Source organism: Drosophila santomea, chromosome 3R (genome assembly GCF_016746245.2).
Source record: "Drosophila santomea strain STO CAGO 1482 chromosome 3R, Prin_Dsan_1.1, whole genome shotgun sequence".
NCBI lineage: Eukaryota > Metazoa > Arthropoda > Insecta > Diptera > Drosophilidae > Drosophila > Drosophila santomea.
The window spans coordinates 24,689,851-24,703,066 of record NC_053019.2 but is presented as its reverse complement, the minus strand read 5'-3'; the positions used below and the strand labels follow the sequence as shown (position 1 = coordinate 24,703,066).

The following is a 13,216-nucleotide window of genomic DNA, read 5'->3' as shown; positions in this document are numbered from 1 at the left end:
GGGAATGGGAATGGATGAAGATCGAGGCACGAGTGCAGGCCGACTCCAACCCAGTACCATCCTCCAGCATCCAGCCTCAATGCGAGGCCGGTTTGCCGCCGCCTCTCCTTTATTAAGTGGTGGTCTTGCGCTTACTTTAATATGGCTGCATTAAACCTTAGCGGCGTGCAGCGTGCGGAGTATTATGACTGAAGTAGGTGGCTGGACCCGCGGTGCCTGCGATTGGGGGTCCACCGGCACACAGAGGTCACGTGATGGATGACGTGTGGGCTCTACTGTACCTCCTGTCACAAGATTCGATATGGGTTGGGTGAGGTCCGAAACTCGGAATGGTATCATGAAGTGCTCAACTTAAAGTCAATAATTGCAACCTTTCTCCATTTTGGTCCAAACTTGCAAAAATTATTGCGCTGTTTAAAAATACTTATTGGCAAGCTTCACAGTATATTCCATTTATGAGCAAACCAATTTTGAGTCATCATTGGGTTTTGTTTCTGAGTTAATCAGGTATTAGATGGATATGGAAATGATACCCACTCTGAAGTCAGCAAAGATCACATTTAATAACCTCTTACGAATGACGCACGTTTCGGCAAAAATGAAAACCAAAGCCGACAAGCTGAATGGGAACCCCTCTCTAGATCAGTAGCCATCCAATTAGCCAGCGGCTATGACCAGTATAGCCGCACTTTGTCAATCTTGGAGTGAACTGATGATCGTCTTTCAACTGGTCCATCGCAAAATAGATCACCCATTTCATCGAACTACCGTTGAGCCCTATAAATAGCCGTTTTGTAGCCAACAAACAACAACAAAAAAAATAAATAAATAAACGGAGAAGCGCTAACTTGGCCGTCTCGATGCCAAAGTTACGTGACTAATCACATTTTCTGAAGATTAACAGCAATCAGCGACGGCTTGAACGGTCCCAGACTCGAGACGACCTGGTAAGTAGTCATCATCATAGTTGTCCGCCAGACAAAGGCGCTGAATCCGAGGTTCCGTAATCGAACCGCACTCCGATACACATACCCCTACCCCTACCCCTAACCCTACTGCTAACCCTATCCATACCCATACAGACTTCGAGTTTTAAAACTTAAGTGCCGAGACGGTCGCGGTCGCGGGCTTAATTTGCAATGTCTGACCGCCGGTCCGTTCGCGCATGTGCCAAGCGGTCAAGCGCAGTTAAAGCTGTCAAAGCCTGAACAAAAATAAAAAAAAACTAGTAAATAAAAAACAGCAAAATCTGAAAGAACAAAAAAAACACAAGCGACACAATGACCACAATGCTGAGCCATTGACAGCGGAGCCGCGGTTCTCACACTCGGCGGACCTCATAATAAATGACGTTTCCTAGAACTGACTTTTTGCTTTATTTTATTATTTAATTGCGACAGCGCCGGCGCAAAACTTCCCGCAGATATACGTATACGTCTGTTGTATACCCCCTTGAATGTCCCGCATACCCTCGGAATTCGAATTCTCGGGGCATAATGAGGCCAAGCCGGGCCGGAGAGACCAGACGATAGTACGAGTGTGGGAAAATATTCAGCGACTTCCGGCTGTGGGCTCTTTGCGATTCGGTTCACCACGGAGTTTATCTCTAATTCGTTTCTTGTTCGTTTTAAGGGGTTTATTCTTTTAGTTGCTTTAGTTTGCGGTCGAACGCCCACTAAATGTCTGGGAAGTCTGAGTAATCAGTTGTATGGGAAATAAGTAAATGCAGAGGTTCTTGAGTTGGAATTTCATTTATTTTTCATTTCTTTCAAGAAGTGTTTTTTAAGAAGTGAGCAGCGACAATCTCTATAGCCGGAATGTGTGGCTCTGCTAGAGATCGGTGGCTCTGCTTGGCTGTTGAGCTGCTGGGAAAGCTAATCCTGGGCAGCAAACGATGGTCTCCAAGGAGTTGCGGTGCGGTTTCAAGTCCAGCACCTCTTTGGGTCAACGATTTGTAGAAGCCTTCCGCTTGAAGGCGATTCAGGTGATTATCGTCTGGCGTCCAGTTGTTCACCAGGGTCGCCACATGGGGCCAGAGGTGGAGCTGGCCTCGCTGGGCGCCGGGCTGCATGCTCCGCTCTCCAAGCTGCCGCATTCCGATGGAGGTGGGGTGACCAAAGCCTGATCCTCCACTGGAGCTTGCAGCGGCACTCCAATGGGCAGCGAGGGAACCACCACTTGCAGGTAGTTGAGACGATGGCCAAGGTGACTCATCAGCTGGGTGCCGAGATCCACACTCACTCCAGGAACAGCGGCCAATGTTTTGGACACTTCGTTGGCGGCATGAACGTAGCCCGCTCGGAAGCTCTCGGCGATGCTAACCTTGGGATCGGCACTCGGAGACACTGCACCGGAGACGCTGGACAGACGCAGCTGCTTCTGGGCACGCAGCTTCTTCATGTGCTCCACGGTCAGCTCCAGGATGTCGGCCTTCTCCAGCCGGGTGATGTGCTCGCCCTCCTGGGTCAGGCACTCCACCATAATGTCCTTGAGCTCGTCCAGGCACTTGTTGATCCTGGCACGGCGCTTACGCTCCAGCATGGGCTTCATCACCTTGCGGTACTGATAGGTCTTGGACATCTCCATTTCCAGAACCATTTTGTTGTAGTGATTTGGTGTTCTTTTTGTAGAGGGTAAAGTAAAGTAAGGTAAACTCGCGTAATCCACAGTCGCAATGTTCCACTAGATTCAGACTCGGAGACTCTGTGTGCACGCAACGGAGTCGAAGCTTTGAATGAGTCGGCTGGCTCTGGGATCGGCTTTATATAGCCTCTGCCGCCCTGGGAACTGGCCAGTGAGTGCGAGCGGGACACTCATTTTGCCTCGTGCGCGGCCTGCTGCTGTTGCCAGCGGTGGTTTTAGATGGCTTGGTAGTACTGGTGGTGGTGGTGGTGGTGGTGGTGGTGGCTTCTGTTTTTTTGTATACTTTTGCCTGTATATGTGAGGGCAATAAAATGACTTGAGCGGGCTGCGCCTTCTCGCTCTCTCTCCCTCCCTCCTTATGTATGTGCTGTGATTGTTATACCGTGGGAAACTGTTTCGCAGCCGATTTCCACGACGACGACGACGACGATGACGACGGCTGGCCTGACTTCTTCTGATTGTGCATGCTTGGGGTCTTGTACGATCCCTCGTCCGTCTTTCCGTCCATCGTCTCTCTTGAGCGGACAGACGGACAGAGGGACGGAGAGACGGACGGACCGCCTTTAAGAGGTCTGTGCGACTTGGGATCCCAGATACGATGCGAGGCGAGCACATGCCTTCCATCCATAACAAGATGTTTGCATTTCAATTCATTTGTATGGTCGACTATGGTCGGGGTCCGGTCTTTTGGGCTTCAATTCGGTGCGGTTGGGTTCGGTTCGGTTTGGTCTCAAGTCTTGCCATGTGCCTTCACCCTTTTGCAGTAGCTTATGGCACGCTGATAATTGTGGAATCGTCATCGGGCCAACCCGAGACGGGCCAGTGTTTCTGTTTCTTGCTTTTTTGTTAGCGCTTTATGGATCATTGATTGGATCGTGGTAGTCGTGGGTTTCGTGGGACGAGCATTACGCTTTTCGTTTACATGATTATTCTTGATTGTCGGTTGGGGATCGTTTGGGGATCAGCTGGGGATCAGCTGGGGATCGGTTGGGGGTTTTGGGTTCGCTTGTGGATCTTGGGGATCTTGGGTCGTCGCTCGCTTCTATTTGTAGACAATTACCATAGCGACTTCGGGCTGGGAACCGATCGAAGTCGACGTGTGCGCGAAAGTCGGTTACAAACGTAATGGTTGTTGCCAGCACACGCTATAAATGTTATGGCTCGTGGGCCATACGCGATATATGTATATATTTAGCACATTCGGTATTTATTTTTAGCGCTATTTCGTCGTGATTCATCAGCTTTAAATGCTAGATCTCCATCCGCCGGCATCTGACACATCTCGGATCGAAAGCTCGGGTTTCTCAACATTTAATTAGAAGTGCCGGCGACAATGACGCTCGCTGGCGTTCATTGAAAATGACACGAGCCCGACACACATGGGCAAACAAATAAGGAATAACAAAAGCCCCGAGACGGCAGCTACTCACTATGTGTATATAAACTCGAACTCAAATAAGACAAATTAAGATTGCCCCTCGACGCATTCCAAATGAGCTACAGTTAGCCGAAACAAAACAGCAAACGGCGCTAAACGGGCCAACACAATCGGCTAACAACTTATCTAACCGAAACGATATGTCCGCTGGACCGGGACACTTAAACTGTTGATGGCTAAAAGCTGAATGCTCCGGAAATGGCTAATTGGATCTTATGGGTCTCGGCAGTGTGTCAATCTGTTCGGCGGAGGGTGGTGGTTGCACTTTTGGGGTGCGTTGATTGCGTAATATTTGCAACAACCAATTAGGGAGTAATTCCAATTGGATTATTAAGCAAACGTTGCTATGAAAAATATAGAATAACTATTCCAAAGACCTAAAAATTTGAAAAGCCAAGATAGCTTCAAGAAAACTAAAGCTTCACCGTTTCTTATAAGTGGTATAGCACTGTATATTTACTAATAGATAACACGATAAGCTATACTAAGCCATAACTGACGGACAGAATAAATCAGTAATATTTTTTAAAGAAAATATGACCTCTATTTTGTGTATAATCTATTTATGCAATTAAATGTAATATAGAATAGGGGCTTCAATTATTATTTAACGAATTAAAGATTTCGGAAGTTCCAATTTCCGTGTACTCGATATAATAAATGCCAATGCACTCCTGTGAGTGACTTTCCTAGCGCAACTAGTTCTGAATCACTGTCGTAACTCGAATCATTAATACCAATTGCAGCAATTAGAGGGAACCCAGTGGACGAGCACGTGCCCCTAATAGATTTCATCGAGTGTGCCCTCATAGTTTGAAATGCAGAAACCCAATCTGCTGGCCCATGAAGGCTGGCATTCTGTAAATATTAAATGGCATAATAAGACAGTGACGATAGCCATGAATCATTTCAGAAATTTCATCAGATTCTGCAATGCTCGTTTGGGGTGTAGCGCATATGGTCAAGTCGCTTAGGACCAACTGGTCTTCGTCTTCATACACCCAATCATCCAAAGATGTAGCTGCACATGCACAAACATACATACATATGTACATATGTATATCGCGAAGACCTCATTTCTCTCGCTTTATTATTTCTCTGGCTTGCTTTTTTTGTTAAACAATTTTAGTGCTTTATTTTTTTTGTCGATGGCATACGCACGCGCGAATTTCAGTGCCCCCGCGGAGTTGAGCGATCGCCCAAGGGGGCGGTGCGGCTGGGGGCGGGGCACGAGAGCGTGCAAAACTTGGAGATGGAGACCGAAGACTGAAGACCGGAGACGGAGACCCAGAGCAACAACACCAAGCTGTGTGTATGGCCATAGCGTGTTGTTGAATTAATTTATATCCAACAGTGCGCTTTCAACTTTATTGCGCCGCGAAAAGCAGCCAGCCAAGTCAGCAGTCGTCGGTGGGGCTACCCCCTTCCCCTACACCACCCCGCCCCCTGAAAACCCCTCCGCGTAAGCCCCACTTGAAAGCCCCCCGCAAGCCAACAGATACACCAGCACACAGATACAACGCACACCAAGGCAACGCCAGACCGTGGGAAACAAACTCGTGCCAGTCGTTTCATTGCTGTCAAATAATATCTTGATGGGGATCAACTTGAAAAGATTGGTTGGGGCTTGGGCCCGAGCTCAGTCCGACGCTCCGTTTCCCCATGTCCCCCTCCCTTTGGCCCTCATTCGCTGGTTGCCGCTGTTTAGGATGCGGTCGACGCTTTTGTGTTTTTTCCCCCCTTTTTTTATTCAGCTTTTCTCATTTTTTTCGTATTTTTCAGATCTCTTTTTTAATGCTTTACACATTTGTTCGTCATAGCCGCGCGTTAAGTATGTGTGTCCATGTGTGCACTGGAAAAAAAAGGGTTATAGGTTGGCACTTCAGTACTTTTAGAAAGTTTCTCAAAAAAAATATGTATAAATATTCAAACATAATATATTCTTGGTTTGTGAGTACTTCTTAGGCAGTGCAACTCAGGCTTGCACTTCGAATAACTGTTTTCTTTAGCCTTTCATGTGAATATTTTTCAAAGTGTACGCATGCTGGCATTGGCATCTCAAGTGGTGTATGTAAAGATCCAAAAAGCCACAAACCAGTTTGCCATCCGCCAAAGCCAGTGGACTCTGCTCTGTGGCTGCTGGGATGCCGACACATACTCCGCTTGGAGATCACATAAAAGACCCGGCACACCTCCTACTGCAGCCTCAGACCCCCTCGTGGATCTCCCCCCCTGTGGATCCCCTTCTTAACCACCGCCTTGTGAATGGCTCCTCCGCCTGCTTTTATGCACTGTTTGTTGTGTATACACGGTCGGGCACTTGGCACGTTGCCCATTATCTCTCGGCGACTCAAACTCGAAATGGAAGTGAAGCTGAAGCTGAAGCTGAAGCGCTGAGGCTGTGGCTCTGTGGCTTTTATTTTTTGTTAAGATTTCGAGTGCATATATCATATTACCACCACCAGCAGGCAGAGATGCATCATCATTCCCGGCCACCACCGCCAAGTGTAAGCTGTCAATGGCCCCTTGACAGGAGGCTCCCAGATAGTGGGATATCCCCCCAGAAGACTCCCACTTTACAACTTGGATCTTGAGTCTCATTCCATTTGATTTTTTCCCATAAACAGCTAGTCAACTCATCTTGGCAGGGGGTGCAATCTGTGTGATCCATTAGTGGCACTGATAAAAAGCGAACCATTAAAACAGGATCCCCTAGCCAAACAACAAGTCATTAAAGTGTATCTCCAAGTACGCGTTCGTATCTCGCCCTCAGCTCGCTTTGCACACACTTTCTCCCTGCGCCTTATCGGGTAATCCCACTCCCTTGGAACGATATTGAAGTAACCCTCCCTATCGCTCCACACGTTCAGCACACTTGGGCCGCAAGAAAGGGAATTAATTAAAATATCTATAAGATTCCCAGCTCACCCCTGGGGAGTGTTTTCAAATTGAAGACAAGTGGCAAGTCCGTATTTTATTGGTGGTGGTTTCATGAATGCTAGTGGAAAATGGATGCGTCGAGCCCTGTGGGAAAGTTGGAAATCAAAACACCATAACAAGTGATTCGAGATGCCTATACAAATAGAAGATCCAACCCCAAAATCCCCTATGCCCTTTTCATATGCACGAAACCAGAGCCAGGACGAAGCAATGTGTGGGAATGCGTGGGAATGGTCCTGTGGATTCGAAACTCAGAAACGGTCCCCTATCCTCTGCCTTTATGTTGATTGCCCATTAGGAATACAATTTGCAACTCCTTTTCCATGATGTGATCCCTGTTGTTGATCCTGGGCTTCCTTCGGTGTCGTGAGAAATTTTACCAAGGAACACCTGCCCCATATCGGTGTGTCCTGGTTTGTCAGTGTGTTGGTGATTTTTTTCAGGTCCTCTCTGGGGATTTCACGCAGCACTTGAATACGTTTCCGAAAATTTTGAGGCCAACGAAAAATTGTTTCCCACACTCGTCGGACAGTTGCAGTTTTTGTAGGGGTTTGTTTCCTTAGCCGATGCACTCTTTTCTCGTCTCATCCCGTCTCGTCTCTACCTGCTCCTGGAACTTCCCCCGACTCCTGGTGAGCGTCGTATTTCAGGTTCTCCGCCCCGGTCCCGATTATCTCGGCTCTTTGAGGGCGAGGGTCTGTGTACTCCGTACTCCGCACTCCGTTTCTGTCTCTGTTTGTATACCCCTCCCTTTCTGCGGTGCGTGTCTTTGGCAGGGGTCCGTTCTCGCCCTCTCTGTCGCTCGAGCGCACAGGAAATGCACTTCGAGCCGGGCCGTCTATAAAAGCCGTCCGTTTGCCGGTTGGGAAATCATTCTGACATCGTCAGCCTTTCAAGCAACACACGCACTCTTACAAAACTACCCATATAATTTCAACCAAAAAATGTGCCAACAAGTCGTTGTCGTCGCCACCACCAACAACAAGATGAAGACCAGCTACAGCATCAAGCAGGTCCTGAAGACGCTCTTCAAGAAGCAACAGAAGCAGCGCCAGCAGCAGAAGCCTCAGGGCTCTCTGGAATCTCTAGAATCCGTCGACAATCTGCGCAACGCCCAGGTTGAGGAGGCCTACTATGCCGAGATCGATGAGAACGCCGCCAACGAGAAGCTGGCCCAATTGGCCCACTCTCAGGAGTTCGAGATTGTCCAAGAGCAGGAGCAGGAGGACGAGGAGGAGGAGGACGTCTATGTTCCAGTTCGCTTCGCTCGCACCACCGCCGGCACCTTCTTCTGGACCACCAACCTCCAGCCAGTCGCCAGCGTTGAGCCCGCCATGTGCTACTCCATGCAGTTCCAGGATCGTTGGGCACAGGCTTAAGAACCCAATGCCTCACCCTTCAATCTTCAAGCTTTAAGAACTCTACAAAACATTGTGATAGCACCAGCGGCTTTAACTCCCCAACAATCTCGGCGATCCAGCGCTTCCATTAGTTATTAAGATAATGTGATAGAACAAAGAAAAAAGAGCTTTAAAACAAACGTACAAAATACAAAACAAGAAATATCAAAATCAAATTCATTCATCTTATAATTGGGTTGGGGTTTTGGGTAACACCATCATAAGAAAACACTTTGTTTGTCTTCACTGAGATTGTTATGATTCGCTTGGCATTCCACATGAATGAATCGCTTGTTGTCCTAGCATAAATATTGTTACCGAAGCCAACGTGCCAGATAAGAACCACTGCTGGTAGAGATATTCGAATTATTTTCAGAGTATGATAAAACAAGAGAAAACACTTGAATTACTTGCTGATGATTTCGGGGTAGTTTCCTCAGTATGAGTTGATTAAAAAAGAGGGTATGAGTATGGGTTGTATCTGTTTATTGTTTACTAATATGAGCTGGTTAATAAAAGGTAAACAATCAATGGAGTGAGTACACAAACTAATGAATGAATATCATAATAACAACTTTGAGTCAATAATACCAGTATTCCAAGTGATTTCATAGGACCGAAGGACATATAAGAATGGCTTATTATGTGTTCTTATTGGGCATTCAATTGTGGAATAAGTCTTTAAGAGAAGATGCGGTTATTTGACTTATGTTTGGTCCACTAACTATTGGGTCGAAGTGTCTAGGAATCTCTCTACAATTCCAGTTTCTTTAGAATCTTAGAGGGAATGCTATAATTGACTTCGGGGCAATTAAAATACTCCTCTAACTGGGTCATTGAATAGAAGTGCGACTCCACAACATCCTGCAAGAAACCAGCCCACGCTCCACAAGAAAGTCAATTCCTCGGATAGCGCTGTCCCAAAATGGTCAACCTTGTGGCCAGCCTTGTCTTGTGGCCATTGTGGCCAGTAGGTGTGATGTGCTCGCACTCCGGCGAGATGGCCGCAAGCCAAGTTGGCCAAGAGCCAAGTGTTATGGCTATCACCTTGGCTAAGGCCACCATCGCCACCTGTGTGCGTCCAAATATGGATATCGTGCGCATAACTTCACGGCAGCTCCTGGCAAACGGGCTGGTGGCTGGTTGTCGCTTGTCGTACAACTTATTTATGAGTCGGCGAGGGAGTGGAGAAAGGCCGACAGGCGGGGAAAACCCCAAGAACCCGGTGAAAGATTGCAATACCGAGAGGCAAACACCAAACACCAAAAACCACAATTAAAATGCAACATGTAGACGTCAACACCTCAAGACATCGAATCACATGCCAAGGCGTCTCGAGGCGGACGTTGAAATTGGGCATAAAAACAGTTGCCGCAAAAGATAATCGCCTTGGCTAGGGAATCACAATCCGACGCAGGTCCCTCACACGCTTCCCACTCTTTCACACACTCTGTCCGTCCTTCTCTAGCAATCTCAAACGCATTTCTTCTACACTAAAAATGCAAATTGATGTCGACAGCCGGGGAGGAGCAAACGAAGGAGTTGGGTAAAATCAAATGAAAGACCAACATGAATAACCAGAAAGATCGGGAACAATTTGAAAATATCTGATGCTTCAAATACTCTTTCTTTACTGAGATTTAGTTATTTCAGATTTAGCTTTATTACTAAGTATTTAGCACAAAATTACAAGTACAGATGGATTTTCTTGTCTAGAATACACGTGCTTAGACATAGCAATCATTTAAATTATTATATATATCAGGAATATTATTCCTTATATCAATGCTGAAACAAGTATACCCATTCAAAAGTGAAGAGGTTCTGGTAGCGCCGTGACGTAAATTAAGTAGCAATATAAGTTTTTGTTAAATTGCCTTTGACAGCACATAATTAATTTCGTATGCAAAGCGAGGCTTGTCTGCACGAAAGAATTGAAAATTGGAAGAAAGAACCCATCATGGAATGCCGTTGATAATGCTGATGACACTGTTCATGCCGATGGGCGATGATCCGAGCGATGAGTCCGGGGGGACGCAACTCCGATGGCTATCTGGATGGGCAGTGGCTCATTTGCATACCTGTGCACCGAGTCAACCTGATCCTGTGCCGCGCTGTCTTGGCCGTGGTTCTTTATGTTTAACTTCGGATCTGGGATTGTGAAAATGGGAGTGAGAATGGGACTGGGAATGGGAATGGGAAGGGGTTGTGGCTCGTAGTCTTCGGTTTGAACGGTTTAATGGACGCGTGTGTACCCAATTCTCGATGACCAGCGGAGCGGCCTTCGCGTGCGTGACGAGCATTCGCTTAGCGGTCATTGATTGGCCAGGCCTGTTGGTTTTGGCCAGGTCTATGGCTATGGAGGGCGCCGTCAGCAACAAGTGTGTGAACACCATTAAACGGTGATTAGGCCCGGCCACCACGCTCCCTTGGCCACCGCCAGCTATTTGGATTCCCCCCATCCCATTCCGTCTTCTGTGCGGCGCGACGAGAGGCCTCAATTACCATTATGCCCCATGGAGATGGGCCGTTTCGATGAACTGTGCAACCATGTGGGCGGTCAGAATGTTGTAACCGAATTAGACCGAAATGTGTGGCGAGAAACAAGATCATTTGTCAAAACTATTGGAAGTGAGAGGAATGGGGGATTTTTTGAAACTTGGGTCTTGATAAAAATTGTATAATGAACGAGAAATTATTGTTAAATGTTTAAAATGAAATCATTAGAACGTTGATAACATAATCAAAACACCAGAATGCCAGCAATCAAAACATCCAATAGAATGATGAAAAAAGTACCACGCAGTTCCTGAAAAACAAGTCATCTACCAAAAGAAAAACATTACCTCAAATTGTTGGTAAACAATGATATCACAAGCATAGCAGAAAAGCAATAAAGAAGTTTCTTCCCCGATATTATCAATATTTTCAAAAAGAATCGTTGATATCTGTAATAAACAAGATAGTAGCGAGAGTACTGATGATGCTGTTACGAAAATAGATCTTTCCCAGACAGCAAGCAAGCAAATGTAGTTTCCAGAAGGTAAGCCAACATTTTTGGAACACGTTTAGATACCCTTACTTACAAAACCAAAAGAAGATATAAATACATATGCCTATCCCTCCTTTTTCGGTTTTCGAAAAAAAAAAAAAATTGCATTTTCGATCATTAAAATTTGCGAAAAATGGCAAAAAAAAAATTTTCCTTTCTTAAGCACAGGTGGATAGAATATTTTGTTACGAATTCAACGAGGTATGGCATTCCACTTTTGGACAACTATTTTTACTGCTATCGAAAAAAAACGGATTATTTTTTGCCAAAAAATCAAAAAAAAAATGTTTGTAAAAAATCGCATATTTTCAATCGGCATTTTCGACATAACTTGGCCAAAAATGGCCGCACAGCTAAAATAAAGACTGTTTTGCTCTGCTAATAAACATAGCTAACTATGTCTAGCCCTACTTTTTCGGTTTTCGTAAAAAAAAAATTTGTCAAATTTATGCATTTTCGATAAGGGGTACCACCGTCAAAATTTGCGAAAAATTGACAAAAATTAGCATTTTAATGTATGCACATGGATCGATAGGGAATTTTGTTACGAATTCAACGAGGTATGGCATTCCAGTTTTGGACAATTATTTTCAATGCTATCGAAAAAAATCGGATTATTTTTTATCAAAAAATCGAAAAAATAATGTTTGTAAGAAATCGGATATTTTCAGTCGGCATTTTCGACATAACTTGGCCAAAAATGGCCGCACAGCTAAAATAAAGACTGTTTTGCGCTGCTAATAAACATAGCTAACTATGTCGAGCCCTACTTTTTCGGTTTTCGTAAAAAAAAAATTTGTCAAATTTTTGCAATTTCGATAAGGGGTACCACCGTCAAAATTTGCGAAAAATTGACAAAAATTAGCATTTCAATGTATGCACATGGATCGATAGGGAATTTTGTTACGAATTCAACGAGGTATGGCATTCCAGTTTTGGACAATTATTTTCAATGCTATCGAAAAAAATCGGATTATTTTTTATCAAAAAATCGAAAAAATAATGTTTGTAAGAAATCGGATATTTTCAGTCGGCATTTTCGACATAACTTGGCCAAAAATGGCCGCACAGCTAAAATAAAGACTGTTTTGCGCTGCTAATAAACATAGCTAACTATGTCGAGCCCTACTTTTTCGGTTTTCGTAAAAAAAAAATTTGTCAAATTTTTGCATTTTCGATAAGGGGTACCACCGTCCAAATTTGCGAAAAATTGACAAAAATTAGCATTTCAATGTATGCACATGGATCGATAGGGAATTTTGTTACGAATTCAACGAGGTATGGCATTCCAGATTTGGACAATTATTTTCAATGCTATCGAAAAAAAACAGACTTTTTTTTATAAAAAAAAAATTTTTGTAAAAAATCGGATATTTTTTCTGTCGGTCCCTTGAAAGTCGCTATAACCGGATTCTACTGTAATTATTTTTAATTAATAGACAATGCATTTTTAAAACCGATTCGATACATTTATAATATAGATATCAACCGAATATTCCCAATTCTGCGGTTTTCAAAAATTTCATTGCGAATTTTCTAAATAATTTTGCAAGTGTTTACTTATTTAGAAGCTTGCAAAGTAAAGGGAAGTTTGCCAGAAACCGCAAAAAAAAAGAACATGTCACTCGTGTAAGTTAATATAGGGTGTTTTTTTTAGAGGTATAGAACTTTAAATTGCAATAAAACAACGATGGATTATTCGATTGACATGAATTTTATTGACATGAAAGATAATCTTGTGGC

At 44.7% G+C, this 13,216-nt stretch overlaps 2 protein-coding genes across 2 annotated transcripts; one reads left to right on the top strand and one right to left on the bottom strand.

Moving 5' to 3' along the window:
* Positions 1-1,768: 1,768 nt before the first annotated feature.
* LOC120452860 (enhancer of split mbeta protein) lies at positions 1,769-2,782 on the bottom strand. Its single transcript, XM_039637304.2, has one exon. The coding sequence runs from the start codon at positions 2,596-2,598 to the stop codon at positions 2,011-2,013; it is 588 nt and encodes a 195-aa protein (XP_039493238.1). The 5' UTR covers positions 2,599-2,782; the 3' UTR covers positions 1,769-2,010.
* Positions 2,783-7,909: 5,127 nt separating this feature from the next.
* Positions 7,910-8,560, top strand: LOC120452862 (enhancer of split malpha protein). Its single transcript, XM_039637307.1, has one exon. It carries the CDS (start codon positions 7,966-7,968, stop codon positions 8,398-8,400), a length of 435 nt encoding a protein of 144 aa, XP_039493241.1. The 5' UTR covers positions 7,910-7,965; the 3' UTR covers positions 8,401-8,560.
* Positions 8,561-13,216: the final 4,656 nt, after the last annotated feature.

Excerpts from the sequence above, each read along its gene's own strand:
- LOC120452862 (XM_039637307.1), top strand. The coding sequence starts at position 7,966 with ATGTGCCAACAAGTCGTTGTCGTCGCCACCACCAACAACAAGATGAAG.
- LOC120452860 (XM_039637304.2), bottom strand. The coding sequence starts at position 2,598 with ATGGTTCTGGAAATGGAGATGTCCAAGACCTATCAGTACCGCAAGGTG.